Genomic DNA, 17,839 nt, shown 5'->3' with positions numbered 1-17,839 from the left:
AGGGTTTCTTGTTTACCACTCTTACCTTTTATAATCTTTTTATAAATACAGACAATTGTATTATATAGTTTTATATACGCTTTAATATAAGATGTAGCCCTAACGCTTTATTAGTTTTTCTCTTTATGCTTCTGTTCTCTGCCGCTTTTACATTATTCATCATATCATATATTTCTAAATATTATCTGAGACACCTTTCTGTGGCCTAATCAGTCCAATTGGACCTCCATATATCACTGGTTGCTATCGTTGCCTTCATTCACCCGTCAGCAGCCCTTCTCTAGCATCCCATCTTGTCGCTGTCATTTACCATCCTCTGTACCCTATGGATCTCTCACTTTGCCTCATTTTTGCTTACACTCAGATCTATTTGTGCATTAAAGCATATGATTATGGCCCATTAGACAGTGGTGAGCCAAAAAATAATTATTGTAGGGGCCGGAAAGGCATTAATATTGTTTCTAATTCTCAAAAAGATAACGATTCTCAAAAGACCAAGCGAGCCTCTCTTAAAAGTCCTTTTTTTTTAAACAATAATAATATGAGAAATGTAGGAGTATCAAAACTTTTACTAAGAAATGGATACCAAGATAATATGAAGCTTATTCATTTGAAAAGATCAACACAATTAATAAAGAGAAATGCTACGAGTATCAATGAATAAGTTTCACATAATTTTGGTATTTTTCTCTTGGTAAAAGATTTGGTATCCCAAATATTTTTCTAATAATATACATGTTGGGGCCATTAGCAGAATTTTTCTTATAAATAACAGCTTTTTAAAAGATATGTGGGAGCCGCAACCCCCAATGGCCCTAATGTGGCTTCGGCATTGCCATTGGAGCTCATGTTCAGCTTTCTACTGCTGTCCAAAGGAATTCCTACCAACTTCATCAATGGATCTCAAAGCGAGCTCACTGATCTAACTTTGCTTGCGCCACATTGGATTCTTTCCCATCTGTGCTTAGAAACAACTTTACTCTCCTGCCACACAAGTTCATGATCAACTTTATCAATGGTTTTGAAGGCCAAGCTCACACTAAAATGCAAGATATACCCCTAACACTTCATTAGTTTTTCTCTTTTTGCTTATGCTCTCTCTCCCTTTCATATCGTTCATACCATCGTATGCTACATGTACAATCCTCATGAACAAAGGCCAACAAATAGTTTCTCCATTTCTTTTAGGTTTACAGATATATTATTTAATTAAATTTTTATATTAATTATTCTAAATTTATTATTAAATAATAAATATCTATCTAAAATTTTATATATTGAGTTATCTTTTAAATTAGTTGTTGGTGATATATATATATATATATATATATATATATTCAAGGCTATAGTGATGAATAAATCATGCGACGATTTCAAAATTAATATGAACTCATTGAGGACAACTGAGGAAATTAACGCTAGGCGTGGAACAATAAGTTACAAATTATATTTGTATGTTTTAAAACGTTACTTAAATTTTGTTGAATTATTTATTTATTTTGTTAATTATATTCTTTAATCAATTTTGTCCTATTCTAATTTTTAATCTTGTCCTTGTGAACAAAAATCCTAGCTCTACCACTGACGTATCCCATTTTGTATTTTTCATACCTTTTTGATTGGTATATATATCAGATGCGTGGTATATGATTTGTAGCAATTATTTTCATTTGCTTGGAGTTTGCACTTGATTGAATTTAGTAAATGTTTGCAAGAATAATATTTCAGATGCTTGACACATATACTAACAATGCAGACACAAATGCAATAACAATCCATTAATAACCCCAAAACAATGACTTCTATACATTTTTACTGCTGTGATTATCATCTCTATAAAAGTAAGAAAATCGTTTCTGAGTCACAAACAACAGAAGTGAAAATGATTTTAATGTTGGAATAAAAGTTCAAATTTTGAGATGTTTTGATTTCTATATGTTTTTTTTACCTGAAAGTCTACTTTAACTTCAGGAAATTCATCTTGTAATTGACCTTCCCTTCCATTTTCTGCTTGAACAAATTTACTGATTACTTAAACAGCAAGGAGTTCATAAAGTCACAACTAATACGCACCCTCTATTAGCGTTTGATGTAAAAATGGACGGAAATTTTGAGCACTTGACTTGCACACACAAAGTTTTTATTTTAAATGTCCAAATCACCCTTCAACCAAAAAAAAAAAAAAAAAAGTGCTCAAACCACCCCCTCAAGAAGAGGACTTTGGGGTGGCCACCCCCTTAAGAATCTCGACGATAGCTAAACCCCTAGGGCTCTGAGGGCAATTCGGCTACCCCAAAATCATTTTTTTGGGGCTGGCCAAATCATCTTCTCGAGCTTAGGGGTGTTAATTTGACCACTCTCTTAAGGATCTCAGGGGTGGTTCACCACCCCCTTAGGGTTGTGGGAGCTAGTGGTTCAGCCACCCCAAAAGTCCTCTCCAGCCACTCCCTCATCTTAAAGGGGTGATTTGGTCACCCCATCTCTCTCTCCCCTTTTTTTAAAAAACTTTTTCTATTTCTTTTATTTGAAGAGAACAAAAACATTTTAACTCCTAAAATTGAGGTAGTTTGGGTATTTCAAATACAAAAATTGTACGTGTAAATCAATTGCAGCATTTTCCATCTATTTTAACGTCAAACACTAACGAAGACTTGAAGAGTGCCAACTGCAAGAAAACAGTAGTTTGATGAGGCCAAATGTCAAATATGGTAGTTTGGGAATAAGTAATAATAAGTGTATTTTCTCCTAAAATAAATGGGGTTCTACCTTATGCTTAACAAAACAAAACAAAACTCTACAAATCTTCGAAAAGATTACATCTACAATAATTCAGTTTTTTTTTTTTTGTTCAATACAAAAACACATTTACATACATCGACACATCTTGCCACTATTATCATCATTCCCTCTAGACATTATACATCAATCAATGGATCTCGACGTTTAATTAAGTATTAAATGTTAACTAATTTCTACACTTTTTCAAGTTCACAAATTTCTGAGATTATCTGTCCTTATCTTCCACTGATGCAGCACTAGACTGCTTTAAATATACAGGTTTTTGATATCTTCTGTCTTATCTTTCCACTAATGCTATTCAATATCCTTATCTTTGGTACAAGTAATGCTAGAAGTCTCTTTTGGTCCTCTTGTGTCACTCATAAAATGAGGTATCTTTTAAAATCACCATTCGATCAAAAGTCAATAGTAATCAATCACAAGTTCAATGGTAATTTTAAAAATCACAAGTCCCTCTTTTTTGGAATGACACAAGAAGGACTTCTAGTATTACTCATTTGGTGCACCTATATCGTATAAACACGGCACTTTTTGGAAGCCAAATGATAGGAAGCTTAGAGTAAGAGAGGTTGAGTTGGAATTCATTAGGATTACAGGATTAGATTATTTTAAATTACGCTTAGGTTCTTAGGATTAGAGTTTATTTGAAAATGTTATCATTTTAGGTGTTATTGAATTGTATTCTATTTAAGGTTTGATTGTAAATAAAGAATCAAAGAAAATATTTATGAATTAATCTATGGTATTCTCCCATAGTTTTGTGGTCTCTCCTAACTGAAAAGAGTTATTGTAGTCTTTCATTCCCGAAATGAGCTATAATGTTTTAACCCAAATAGTCCCTTAACTGAGTGGGTTTCCATCACCCAACATGTTACCCCATGATGTCAATTAGTATTATCATTTTCATAAGTAACTCCCATATATAGCTTGTTTACTATCCTCAATTATGGGAGGAAGAGACATTATACAGAAGAGCAATACATCAGTATAGGTGTCATCTTGCCACATTTGACTGGTGTCTCCAGTTCCATCATGTCCCATATATTAGATTTGATGTAGCATTTGAATCATGAAAATACTTGGACATGGGAAGCTCTGAATGTGACAGATCTAGGTAGTTATAGCATATATGGTATAATTCAATATTAGGTTTATATTCCTTTATAGGATCATTACTTTCTAGGATTAATGATAATCAAATCATTTTGATTACCTACCTCAACTCATAGAAATAAGAGTCATTCGAAAATTTTAATATGGCACTCCTTGCCAAGTAAGGATGGAGATTGGCTTTTTGTCCAAATTCGAATTTTCTATGAAAAATATTACCCAAATAGCAATTTTCTAGATTCATCTCTAGGAAAGAAGCCCTCGTATGCATGGAGGAGTATTTGTAATGCGCGCAATCTTTTCAAGAAAGGGTTGGTGTGGAGAGTCGAAGATGGAAGTAATATCAAGAGCTGGAAAGGTAAGTGGTTGGATACACCTTCCATACAATCCCCCATTCAGATACTCGATGAAGAATCAAGAGTCTGTGACCCTATCGATGACGACACAAGATGGTGGAATACCACACTCATCAGGGAGATTTTTTTCGAAGGAGGAGGCTGGGAAAATTTGTGGTATTCCAATATAGCCTAATAAACCTAGTGATCATATGGTGTGGGTGGGGAATAAAAATGGCGAATTTATAGTTTGGAGTGCTTATCATATGGCCAAGGATAATTTCATTGTGAATGAGGGGAGCAGCTCAAATTCTATGTATATGGCTCAACTATGGAAGTCAATATGGCAGCTTCGGGGACCCCGAGCAGTAAAAATGTTCCTATGGAAAGCGTGCTCAAATATTTTGCCTACGAAGGAAAATCTGTTTAGAAGGAAATTAAATCGAGGATGACCCAGTTTGCTCAATATGTAGACTGGCGACGGAGACGACGGGACATATTTTATGGAGTTGCCCGGCTGCTCGTGATGTGTGGCTTGAACATAATGTAAGGTTATAGAAATGCACGAGTGATGATAATGTTTTTATTAACATTTTCTAAAAGCTTTTAGAGGGAGATTAGAAGAGGAAGACCTACAGAGGTTTGTGTTTGTGGCTCAGCAAATATTGTTTTAGCGTAATAAAGCTGTATTTGAAGGGTTTACATCACCTACAGTAGTCAACCAAAAAGCCTTCAATCAGGTAGAGGCGTTCCTAGAAGCAGAACGTGGACAAGCCGTGAAGCCGCTGAGAATTGTTGCTTGCATGGAGATTAAATGGGAGAAACCACCTGAGGGATTTCTCAAACTAAATTGGGACGCAGCTTTAGACAGGGAGGAAGGGAAGATGGGAGTGGACATAGTAGTGAGAGATTCTCAGGGTAACGTGATGGTTGCTAGATGTCTGAAGCGTCCTCATATTTCTGGCCCAGCCATAGCTGAAGCTATGGGTGCTTTGTTTTTGGCTGACTCGTATTCACGATGGGGCTTCCAAAGGTTATTTTGGAGGGTGATTCTCTGGAGGTTATTCAAGCCATGAGGGAGGAAGGGAGCTGTTGGAGCAAATATGGCTTGCTTTTGAATGATGCGAAGGTTCTGCTTGGAAGCTGCCAGCAATGGGAGATAACCATGTCAAACGAGCAGGAAATGAAGTGGCGCATAGATTGGCAAAGAAGGATTTAACTCTTGGTGAGGACCAGAATTGGAGTGAAACTTTTCCTGATTGTATTAGAGATATTGTACTTTCTGAGAAAGGTTCTATTTATTAATGCCAATTGATTCATTTTAAAAAAAAAAAAGGAAAAAAGAAAGAAAGAGTCAGTAAATATAATCAAGGAATAAATTATAAGAGCATAATGTAACTCTATGGGCTCTTCCCTAGTGGTAGACATAAGTATCTAATACTGAATCACCCAAAAATTCTTGTCTCCATTTACTCTATTTCCTCCGCAATTTTCTTTATTTTCCCTATCATTATGAATTTCTTCATGTACATGAAGAACTAAAGTGGGTGTGTTCATGTTTGCGAAGACTTTAACAGATAGTATACCACAATGCTTGTGGCATGTCATACAAAAAGAACACTCCCACTTCTGAAGGTCTTCGCATTGTGGTCTACTAACTATTAAAGTATTTATTAAATAATTAAATTTATCTCTTCTTATTAATTTAAGCTTTTATAATAAATGGTGATTCAATATGATATCAGAACCAGAGATCATGAGTTTGAATTTTGACTCTATTAATTGCCTCCGTTTCAATTAAACATTCCACGTGTTGCGCTCACATAATACCCCTATCAGCTTAAGCTTTTAGAAAAAGTGGTGATATAACACTAACAACCCATAAAATGAGAGAAAAGAGGAACATCTTAGAATCTAAGCTTAAACAAATTAATTAGTCGTAAATGGAATTTGTGAATTGTGTTTACTTGAAGAACTAAAATGCATTCTGAGTTTTGCTGGTTTTTTCTCAAAGCTTACTCACTTCACTTGGATTAATCATACTTTTAGCCATCCATCTGCTAGTAAATATGCCTTCTGTAATTACTATTAAACTTCTTTTGTTTCATAAGTTTGAGTTGGAAGCCAACATGTCAGGCAAGGGTTATAAAGAATGGCTCTATTGATACATTTGCACAGATTAAAAGTTTAAATTATTTAAGTATGTTGCTAATTTCTTGTTTTGATTTATGTGAAATTATTTAAAATTTATATTTAAGCTGAGATGCAGCTATCTAGTCTTGTGCAGTGAGCTTCCTCGGCTGCAATCTTCTAAGCTGCGAGTCAATCACACAGTGGGCTCTAAATCATTTCTTTTGTAAGTATTTGATATTATTAGATTATTATAATAATGGCTATTAGTGTACTTCATGTATACATTTTTTTTTTTTTAATAATATTTAATATGAATAGATGATAGAACTGAGTCTCCTAGTATGGTGGAGTTTTATAAGACCTTTAACACAAGGAAAAATGGGTGTTTTGTGACTTCCATGGCTGAAGAGTAGCTATGTAAGTAATTGAATTTAATTGTTTATCTGATAATAATAATTTATGCCGTATTTTTATATAATTGATTTAACTGGATAAATTATTCCATTAAAGTTTATGTTTGCTTGTGTAGTTTAAGAAGTAGGAATTGTTGTCATGGTTGAGGTTGGAGTCAGCTCACAAATTACTGAGGACAAGATTGTCATTCAGGTTGTCATGATGTGTTAAGAGGGATGGAGAACTCTATCATACCTCTCCTATCCTCTTATGCTCTCCCGTATCACATCACCAGTATTATTAAATTTGAGGAATGTTATATAATCATATTTTTATATAAATTCAATAGATTAACCATTAGATTTATTGACTCATGTGAACTATATACAAATTCAATAGTTGATTTATCCACTCACTATAAAGATGGTTAAAAGGTGATTTTAAAAAGAAAGAATTTTATCATTTCTCTTCATTTTTTTTTTAGATGAAATGTTCACCCAATCACACAATAGCACCGGTTTGTATTACTTACCAAGCTTTCTACTCATCCTTGTGCCTGTAAATTTTTATTAAAGGTTCCAGTTAATGCATGTTAGAGTATATTTAATTATCATGTATTATGAGATTTTATGGTAATCAAATATGATATTATGTGATTGATTGTAATTTCCTACCTGACATAGTATACTCTTAACATTATGTTGGGCTCAACAAGTGATGTAAAAAACTATTGAGGGCCAAATTCGATTAACTTGGTTTGATTCAATTTGGTTAACTAACGAAATAAAAATTTTACCGTCTATCGAACCAACACGTCAAAACAATTTTTTTATTATTATTATTTTATTCCGATTACCAACCGCCGAAAATCGATCGGCGATCAGCAGGTAGCAATAAGATATTTTGCCCACCCCTACCCCCCTACACATTTTGCATGTGGGTGGACCACTCCGAGGTAAGTATCTCAGCTCTAATTCCTTTCTTTCCTCTCCCCCCTATGCTGCCAGCTCGTGGATCTGGAAAGGGATTCTAAAATCCCGGCATATTTTGACTCGAGGAGCCTGTTACAAAATTCATAGATCTTCCTCTCTGCCGGTCTGGGCATCCCCTGGGTTCCCACCTTTCCATTTCTTAAGCCTATTCTTTTAAACGATAGCCACCTTGTGCGCTCTCAGATTCTTGTTAAGGATTTGTTCTCTCAAGACTCAGACTCATGGAATATCCATTTGCTACGTTCTATTTTTTCCTCTTCCTCAGTGGCAGAAATTCTAAAGATAAAAATTCTTCCTTCCCAAGGGGTTTCTTTCCTGTGGACCCCTTTCTCAAAATGGAAATTTCTCTACTTCTTCTGCTTACAAGTTAATTAGGAGTAGTAGTCATCTAGCGCATCCGTCCCCTCTCTCTATTCCTTCCTGGAAGAAATTTTGGAAACTAAATCTTAATAATAGGTTAAAGTTGTTTTTTATGGAAAATGGTTTGGAACGTTATTCCCACCAAAGATAGGCTCAGTAAGGTTTTTTGTATCCCTCCTGATGAAATGTTTTGTCCTCTTTGCAAAACTGCTGTTGATTCTCTTAATCCATTTTTTTTCCAGTGAAGTTTTGTAAGGATTATTTGGAGGGATTCTTTCTGGCCTCTTGATTCTTCGGTTTGGTCCAACTTTAGTTTGTCTGATTGGGTAAATTGTATCACTAACCCTTGTTTTGTTGTAGGCATCCCAAAGTCTGACGTGCATCTTTTCCAAATTTATGCTACTGTTATGTGTGACCTTATGTGGTTTAGCAGAAATCGAGCAGTTCATGATGGAGTCTTTCCAAATGTGCTTGTTTTATCTACAACTATAAAGAAAATCTCTCTGGACCACTTCAAGGCTTGGAAAGACATCTCGTCTCCTTGTGTGGAAAGATGGTCTCCTCCAGTGGGCTCCTCCCTCAAGATAAATTTTGACACAGCTATAAGAGATTCTTTCTCGGCACAAGGAGCTGTCTGCCGCGACTCTTCTGGAAAAATCCTAGAGGCTGTTTCTCAGATTATCCCCTTGTGTGATCCCACTTACAGTGAAGCCTTAGCTGCTGCTCTAGCCATCTCTTTGGCTATATCTTTAGGCTGTGCAGATTTCTTTCTAGAAGGGGATTCTCAAGTGGTGATTATGGCGCTGCAGCATCCCTCCATAGTTTGTGACTGGAAGATTGTAGATATCATCTTCAACTCCATTGCTACCATCCCCTTGATCTCCTCTTGGAGAGCAAAAAAAGTTCACGTAAGTGCAAATTTCTACACCCATCATCATGTGACATATTGGACCGCAGCTAGAGTTTATTCTAATTACATTCCCACTCATTTACCTCACCCCCTGCTTATCCTATTTGTAGTGGCACAAACCCACCTCCTTTAGTTTGATTTTCTGCTGTTCTTAGTTCTTGTTTGTTTCAGTCTCTACTTACAAAAAAAAAAGAAAAAAAAAAAAAAAATCAAGGGATCAAGATACTAATCACATGTAAGTTCAAAACGTCCTGTGTATACTTTCGTGTCAAAACTTTAAATACTAAAGTGACTTGTTTTGTGCGGCAATTACTCTGTCCATGCTTTCACTTTATATTAAACAAGTTAATCATGTAAACTCGTTTATGATCCGAATTCGTTTATGTCAAATCTTAATTCTTTAATTTTGTGCCGAATTCGCAAATCGTGTAAAAAACTAACAGCCTTACTTTATATGCATACTCATATATGGAATGTCATTGTCGTGCTTGAATATATGTTTCTATGTTTCATTGTTGACAGAATATTATTGTTCGAGCCCCTTCAACAATTCAACCGAATTCCATCTAATTTAAATAAAGAAGTGCATCCGGGGATAATTCTTGCCTCTGCCCCCTTCCCACTTCCCATAGACTCTTCTTTACTGCAGCAATCAAATATTCAATTTCACATTCTGGACCCTACCTTCTGAATCAACTCTCTTCTCAGGATCTTTCCTGAAGCTGATTTGGGGACATTATTTATGAATGTCACTCTCCGCAATCTTTTGAAAGGTGCAACCTATGACAAAGAAGCAGAAATTAGATCTCAGATGCATGCAAAAAGGATTTTGGCATGGGTTTGACACTTTGATTTCAGACTAAAAGTGCAATTTTGAATCAAATTGCAAAAAATATATCATTTGGGAATGTATTTCTAAAAAATTGTGATTTGAAAACATAAGGAGATACGTTTTAAAAAACGCATGATTTTGAAAGTTAAACTGCGATTTTACTAGACCCTTAACTGCGTTTTTAAAAATTACATTTGGAGCTGAGCCTAATCTAATTACCCCTTACCTGGTTAGCAATAAATTTCATAGCATCTTCTTCTGTCAGTGAACTATTGGGTGACCGAACAACGTATGCAACTGGGACTTCACCAGCCTCAGCATCAGGAAATCTGCAAGGTAGAAATAAAATATAAATTTATATTGATTTTTAAAGAGTAAGCTGATCATGTGAGTAATACAGATTTTGCATGGGTTGAGAACTCACGGGATGACAACAGCATCTAGTATCTCAGGGTGAGAAACAAGCAGCCCTTCAAGTTCTGCTGGCGCAACCTAGAGAGAATTGAAGAAAATTAAAATATAAGAAACAATTACAACAAAAATATATAACTTCATCAATTTATTTCTCTGAGTTGTAAGCATTTGGGACAAGCGATAGTTTACCTTAGTATAAAAACAAAAGTAATTAGTTCGAAACCTGACTCCGTTAATTTATCCCATTTAAATTAAATATTCCACATGTTAGATCTCACTTATTAAAAAAGAGTTTACACTCACATGTAAAAGGGTGTGTTAAAATATTAAGTGGTGATTTAACATTATATCAGAAAACCGAATATGTACCGATATATATAACAATTGAAATGTAAAGAGTGTCTTTCTCAGAAGACATCCAATAAGAAAACCAAAATATCTAAACTGGAAGAATGCAATACAAGAGCAAAATCTTAGTCCAGAAAGAAAATAAATCATGAGGAACAGTGAGGTTACAGGAAATATTGCTGCAGTTCAGTCAATGGACATTAACTAATTAGTAGCATAAGGATGCTAAAGGGCATATCTCTTATAAGTTATAATCAAACATATATTTTCCAAATCTATAAATCCCTTCCAATATCACCATATATTACTCCGAAGACAAGCCAAATTTTCTCTTTTTTCACAGAACAAATGTGTTTTTTTTTTTTTTTTTTGGGGGGGGGGGACAAAGAAAAAACAATGTAGCAGCAGGATCTTGCATGCATGTTTGTAACATTTTTGGGAAGTTACCTGAAAACCTTTGTATTTGATGAGCTCTTTAATTCGGTCAACAACATAAAGTTGCCCATCTCCATCAAAATATCCGAGATCTCCTGTGTGTACCCAACCCTTCTTATCTATGGTCAGTTTGGTGGCCTGTGGATTGTTGTAATAACCTAAAAATGGAGTTTTGCAATAGTAATGTTACATTTCTGAATGAAAACAGTAAGCAAATGCCTAGAACATGTTAAATAAATGCAGAGCTCACTCATTCGAGACAATGAAGCTGAAAACTTATATATGATCAAATGGACAAGAGGTTTTAGTTCTCCTGTGAGCTGGTGTGTTAGAAAGAGCATTGCCCTCCATCTAGAGATGAGCAGAGCAGCCATGATCTAGCTACTTTGGACTCGTTTCCTAATGCTTTTTAGAATTGCAGCACTAATAAACAATTCAACACACAAAACGTTCATAAAAACTTAAAATTATTTTCACATTTATGTCACATTACAACAAAAAAGCAAAAAGCACAATCTGAAAAGCATTACCAAACGAGCCCTTTATCTTCAATAACCACGCTGTGGGAATCAAACTTGCATCCGTAACATCCGTTTGGGATATCAAAATGGGTATATGTTCAGATTCCCATTTCATATGAAAGCACACTTCATAAAACTCCTAATTTGGCAGTGTTCCCCACCAAATCACCTTTTAAGTTCCTATAGCATACTGATAAATGCGGTCACACCAAGACCAGAGAGGAGAAAAGAAATTGTTGGAAGCCTTAGAATTATTATAAAATTCTAATTAAAACAGCTACGGAAAAAAGTAATATCCCTGGCTTGAGAATGACTTTTCCGCATAATACTTTTCACAAATTGAATGGAATGATCAAATGTTGTTCAAAGATCATCTTATATGTCCATAATCAGAAATGACAACTGCATTAAACTGCCACATTCAAGATGCAAGGTGACTAGAATATTTTAATCCAGAACAATAATGAGCTACCTGGCTTCCCTCTATATCAAAGAGCAGAAACTTTTTTTTAACAAGAGAAACAGGACCAGGCATGCTCAGATCAAGAGAGACAGAAGCAAAGAAAGAAAATACCTTGCATCATATTAGGCCCCCGAACCCATATCTCCCCCAACTGATTAGGAGGAAGTGGCTTCGATGTATCTACACTTACTATTTGGGATTCAACTCCCGAAACAAGTGTTCCAGCTGAACCAGAATGCCGAACGCCCACTCTTGGATTCTCTACACAAACAATTCCACAAGTTTCCGTCATGCCATAGCCCTGAAACAATGAAGAACATTTTAAATCAAATGTACAGCATCATCTCTCAAATCAAAAGCCAAGACATGAACCAAATTGCCAAAAGCTTTGCAGAAAGTCTAATACCTTTATCAAGTATTATTGAATTTTCAGTGGCTAGATTGGAGAACTCAACAACCCACTAGAGATGCTTTTTTGGCATTTTGTTGTGACGTGAGTAAAAATTGTTTTAGAAATGTTTTTTGCTTTTTGTCGTAAAAAGCATTGTCAGAGACAGAAGAGAACTTTGAAACAAAAATCAAAACACGAAACTTGAAACTTTCAAAAAAGAAAAAGAGAACATAGTTACAATCATTTAATTATTAAATAATTAAATAATTAAATAATTATTTAATTATTAAATAATTATTTTGGTTCGCTGTCAAAGCTGCAGGCTTAAAAGGAAGCCCAATTACCAAATGAAAATCAGTAACGTCAAAGCACCTGAGTGATGGTGGCCTGAGGAATGTTCCTGGCGCACTCCTCCATCAAATCCTTCCCCAGAGGCGCCGCGCCTGAACCGAGATGCCTCAACGACGAGAGATCGTACTTTTTCACGACGCTGTTCTTTGCCAGCGCCAGAATGATCGGCGGTACGACCCATAAGTAGCTCACCCTGTACCTCTCCACCGCCTTCAGAATCTTCTCCAGCTCGAACCTTCCCATTGACACCACAGCGTTCCCGATCTGCAGCTGCGAGTAGACGATCACCGCCAGCCCGAACACGTGGAACATCGGCAGGACGCAGAGGAACACGTTGTGCGCCTCGCCGGAGAGCTCTTGGTCCATCGTCACCATCAGAGACGCCGCAATGAAATTCCTGTGAGTCAGGATCACCCCCTTGCTCGTTCCGGTCGTCCCGGAAGAGTATAGCAGCACCGCGGTGTCGTTTTGCTTCACATTGCTGTCCGGGAAATCCGACCCGGACCCGCCCAATTCAACCAATGCGTCGAAATGGATAACGTTTGAAAAAGTAGAAGAATGATTGGACCCTAGAAAGACAGCTGGGAGGTTGAAATCTTTGACTTTGTCCCACAATTCCGGGACGGTTATGATCAACTTCGGGTTCGAATCTTTGACTTGCCTGGCGAGCTCGCGGACCGTGTAGAGGGGGTTGGCGGTGGTGGCGATGGCGCCGACGGCGACGATGCCGAGGAAGCAGAGAGGGAACTGGATAGAATTCGGGGCGAAGATTAGGACGACGTCGTTCTTGGTGATGCCGAGGCGAAGAAAGGCGCGGGAGATTCTGGCGACGGTGGATTTGAAGTGGGAGAAAGATAAGGTTTGGGAGGAATCGGCGTCGATAAGGGCCGGTTTGTGAGGATAAGAGGAAGAGTTTCGGAAGAGGAATGTGACCATGGAGAGGTTGGGATCTTTGGGGAGCACAAGAGGCGGCCGGAGAGACCGGAAGATGCCATCTCGGCCGTACCCCGATTTTTCCATTAGAGAAGCGGAGAGAAATTCAAGCAGATGGGATGATGCTATAGATTATAGCCAGTAGGGGTAATGATCTCGTGCATCAACAGTGATGTACATTAAAATTTTATTTTATTATTTTAATTTAAAAATTTTTTTAAAAAAAAAAAAAAAAAAAATTTACGCTCGACGTACATTTCATTATCCTAGCGAAGTTGTATTCAATTACGGCACGCAAATCAGGGTGTTTGTTTGGTGTCACTGAGGAGATGAACTTGAGCTAGGCTGAGGTCAGATACTAGTCAAGGATAAGATAGATGGTTACAGCAATTTTAGCGTCTAATCTCGTACGTACGTTGGGTATTAGTGAGTCATAGAAGACGATATAGATAAATCACATAAGACGCTCACCATTTTTCTCCTGTTGCAGGGGGTGGGCAGCCACTCCAGCCCCTTTTTTTTTTTTTTTTTTGTTGAATAATAGCCCGATTATAATATCTCTCAAATTACGAAATTTAGACTATTTTAGCGGCTAATTTCGTAGGTAGGTTATAATTAAAAGTTAATTATATTTTTTTGGGTTCTTGCATGTGAAAAAGTTTTGAAAAAAAAAAAAAAATTATATTTTGGTTTTCTAAAGAATAATCTTTCTTCAATCAAAAGTGAAGAAATAACATTTTGGGAGGAAAAAATTTTTCGGCTACCTCAATAACTTGCCACCCCTTGTGACATGTAACAATTTTTTTTTTTTTTCTTTTTTATGAATTTCGATGCATATAACCCATCTAAATTTTTGTAATTTGAAAATCTACTAACTTTTTTGTAGAAAATCTTTGTCAATGTTTTTAAGAAGTTCAGATGAACAGTGAACTCCTTCCAGTCATTACATACTTTTATTTTGTGAAAAGTTGATAGTAAAAACCTCATTCTATTAAGTGTAAGCAGTAGCTATATTATTATCCTATAATAAAAATAAAGGTAAATATATCATAATTCTTGATTTAACTCACCAAAATTAAAAAAATTTTACCTTTTTTTTTCGACAATTTACTCCATGCGTCAATCGAAATGCCAATAAACTCCCTACCGTCAAATTTTTTAACATCAGTTAGACATCTCATTAAAATATTAATTTAATTTTAAAATTTAAATCTAAAAAAAAAAAAATTGAAGAGGTGACCAAGGCTGTAAATGAGCCGAGCCGAGTCGAGCTTTGGCAAACTCGGACTAGCTCATTTTAGGAAGACAAATAATCGAGCCGATCTCGAGCTCGAGCCGAGCTTGAAAGCCCTGGCTCAAGATCGGCTCAATTAAAATTTGGCACATTCGGGATCAAGCTTGAGATCCCGAAAGGGCACTTTTCGAGCCGAGTCGAGCCCTCGATTGGCTCGGCTCGGCTCAAGCTCGAGCTCGATTAAAAGCTCGTTCGAGCTTTAAACAAGCAGCTCGGCTCGTTTACAGCTCGTTAAGATTAATATTTAATTTTTTTTTTCATAAAACAGTTAAATTTTAACACTGAATCTGGTAAGATTCCAAGAGCCAATTATAAATCAATTAAAATTCACTTTACAAGGTAAGATTCACTAAATCAGGTAAAATTCAGGACAATTATAACAGGGCCACGATTAATCTCATGGGACAACCTAAACTAACTAACTTATAATTGCAGAAACTATAAACACCCTGAAATTACATGCTTACAGAGCAAGTAGATTAGAGCCTTACAAATTACAAGCAACTTCAAATTGAAGAAAACAAATTAAATTACAAACAAAATTACAAATGAAATTGAAGAAATTACAAATGACTAAAATGAGTCAAATGACCAAAAGGCATAATTCATCTAAAGAGACTTCACAACCTAGCCACCAGCTAGGTTGTGGCCACCAACTGCCAACAATCTGCCAATCATCAGAAATTTGATCAACAACCTCAGGAACAGGTGTTTCCTCTTCTTCAATCGAATCTCGTACCTTCTCAGGAAGATTATACACTTCCATTACATCAACATCCTCTGGCACTGCAGGTGATGGTACAAAAATATGGATCTCCAAGACCGAAGGATCTGCAACACAATTATCCTTCAAATCAGTTAGAGTGCACCAAACATCTATACATTGAATTGCAAATTGCATTTCACATTACCAAGGTCAGGACTAGGAGGCGTTTCAACATCATTATCCAAACCCTGGTTCCCCTCATCAACATATCTAAAAACATCATTAAGACAAAGTAGCCTTTGTCACTGCATTCAATGAAAAAAGAAAGGTGTAAAATGTTTTTAACTCCCTTGCAAGATGTCAAGGGAGCTTTATCTAGTAGGGCTGAAATCAGTGTATCAAAAGTAATCTCAAATCAATAGCATAAAAAAATAAATATGATATTTATAAGCACAGTTTTTAGATATTTTTAGACTATATAATGCAGAAACTTAAAAATACCAAACAAGCAACTAGCATGTGAAAACATGTGGCAGCTTTTAATGAAGTTTCTTGATCAAGCAATATGTACTGCATACACAAATAAACCAAAAAAAAAATTTGTTAGCAAATTTTTACTCCCTTGAAAATTACATAAGATTTTTTTTGATAAGTTATTGAGAACCTCCAAGCCCTTTGGTGCCAAAACCGACCATCTAGTGTAAAGAATGAACTGCTAAAAATGCTTAAATAAGATCAAAGGTAAGAAGGTTCTTCTTACCGAAGCTGATGGTTATGAAAGTCAGCTGCAAGAAATATGAAGAAAAAAAATTAACTAATAAAATTGCATAAACAAATCTAACCTAGGGTCATGGTTAAGAAGAAATTAATAAAATCAACACTATAAACTTCTAGACTTTATAAGTTTAGGCCTTCAATTAGGTATAGATAAACAAATCTCATACATTTTTTATTCAATATAGGAAGATAATTTCTTAAGAAATTGAACGTATTTTTCATTTTTATCATTGTTTAATTTGTTTCATAAATCTAAACAAAACCTAAAAGTTTGAGATCGACGATTTCCCAAGCACATGGTTATACTCTACTAGCTTAATCATCAAAGACAATCGGTCCATTTCTATGTCATTATGTCATTCTATACTGTTATGCAAATAACTTTTAAGATTGAAACCTTACCTTTGTCATTTAGCACATATTGTCGTGGTTTCAATATTGTTTTGACAAAGAAAAAAAATAGTATCAGTGTTTGAAAACATATATAGAATTAAAACTTAGCATTTCTTTTAAAGTTTGAGATCCCGAGTAGACTATCACAGAGCACCCCAAAGAACACCCGAACACAGAATCAAAATCTAAGTAATATGGTCTTATTTTGATTTGAAATCGTCAAGAAAAAATAAAAAGAAGCAACCAGATTATGCATTGGAACGTACCTTTGGGCGATTGGCTTTCACGAAGATGGAAAACCCTCAAACTTAGAATCGCAGAGGAAAACCTTCAAACTCATACCCAATCTACAAACAATCAACCAAAATCTATCACAGTCAAACAAAAATCAATGAAAGAGAAAGAGATAGAGAGTGTTTTGATCTGGGATTTCATCTGAAGATTGAAGCGGCTGCCGAGAGAGTGAGAGATAGAGATAGATAGGGTTTTGAAATTTTGTTTTGGGGTTAGGGCTGCTGGAAGCTTGAAAGAGATGAATCTGATAAAAACTAAACTGAGAAGAAATTTTGTATGTATTACTTGATGATAATTGATTTACATGATGGGTATTTATACATAAAAATGATTTACATAGCCGTTACAAAAATAATGTTAAGATCTTCTATACATGGAAATTATCTATGTAGAAGGAATGTTAATGTTGCTGGTTGGGAATTTGCCTTTCTCGATTGTTTTATGACCGTTGCACAGATTTATTTCCTCAACACTCCCCCTCAAGTTGGAGTGGATATTCATGACACCTAACTTGCCAAGTAGGTAATGAAATTGTGTTGAACCTAGCGCCTTAGTAAATAGATCAGCGGGCTGTTGAGTGGTAGGTATGTGAAAAGTTTGAATTATGCCATCTTGTAGCTTTTCTCGAATGAGGTGGCAATCAATCTCTATATGC

At 35.8% G+C, this 17,839-nt stretch overlaps 2 protein-coding genes across 2 annotated transcripts in view; one reads left to right on the top strand and one right to left on the bottom strand.

Moving 5' to 3' along the window:
* The window catches only part of LOC132163555 (uncharacterized), a gene marked incomplete at its 5' end in the record, with an annotated part of 18,468 nt that extends 9,074 nt beyond the window's left edge, over window positions 1-9,394 (top strand). Inside the window, 2 exon segments of the mRNA XM_059573876.1 lie at window positions 6,532-6,600; window positions 8,483-9,394. Of these exon segments, the coding sequence (XP_059429859.1) occupies window positions 6,532-6,600; window positions 8,483-9,165 (752 nt within the window). The 3' untranslated portion in view covers window positions 9,166-9,394.
* Window positions 9,395-9,459: 65 nt separating this feature from the next.
* Window positions 9,460-13,868, bottom strand: LOC132163554 (probable CoA ligase CCL7). The gene is made up of 6 exons (XM_059573875.1): window positions 12,809-13,868; window positions 12,157-12,346; window positions 11,074-11,219; window positions 10,289-10,356; window positions 10,091-10,193; window positions 9,460-9,812 (listed from the first exon to the last, which is right to left on the bottom strand). Exons 1-6 carry the CDS (start codon window positions 13,805-13,807, stop codon window positions 9,699-9,701), a joined length of 1,620 nt encoding a protein of 539 aa, XP_059429858.1. The 5' UTR covers window positions 13,808-13,868; the 3' UTR covers window positions 9,460-9,698.
* Between the last annotated feature and the right edge of the window lie 3,971 nt (window positions 13,869-17,839).

This window comes from Corylus avellana, chromosome ca10 (assembly GCF_901000735.1).
Source record: "Corylus avellana chromosome ca10, CavTom2PMs-1.0".
Lineage (NCBI taxonomy): Eukaryota > Viridiplantae > Streptophyta > Magnoliopsida > Fagales > Betulaceae > Corylus > Corylus avellana.
The sequence above is the reverse complement of the archived record's forward strand: the minus strand, read 5'-3'. Positions and strand labels throughout refer to the sequence as shown.

What these genes read in the sequence shown, in the direction of transcription:
- LOC132163554 (XM_059573875.1), bottom strand. Translation starts at nt 13,807, where the DNA reads ATGGAAAAATCGGGGTACGGCCGAGATGGCATCTTCCGGTCTCTCCGG. An exon ending in GGGGCCTAATATGATGCAAG is followed by an intron (nt 11,220 to 12,156) that starts GTATTTTCTTTC and finishes CTCCATTTTTAG; the next exon opens with GTTATTACAACAATCCACAG. An exon ending in CTAGATGCTGTTGTCATCCC is followed by an intron (nt 10,194 to 10,288) that starts GTGAGTTCTCAA and finishes TCTACCTTGCAG; the next exon opens with ATTTCCTGATGCTGAGGCTG.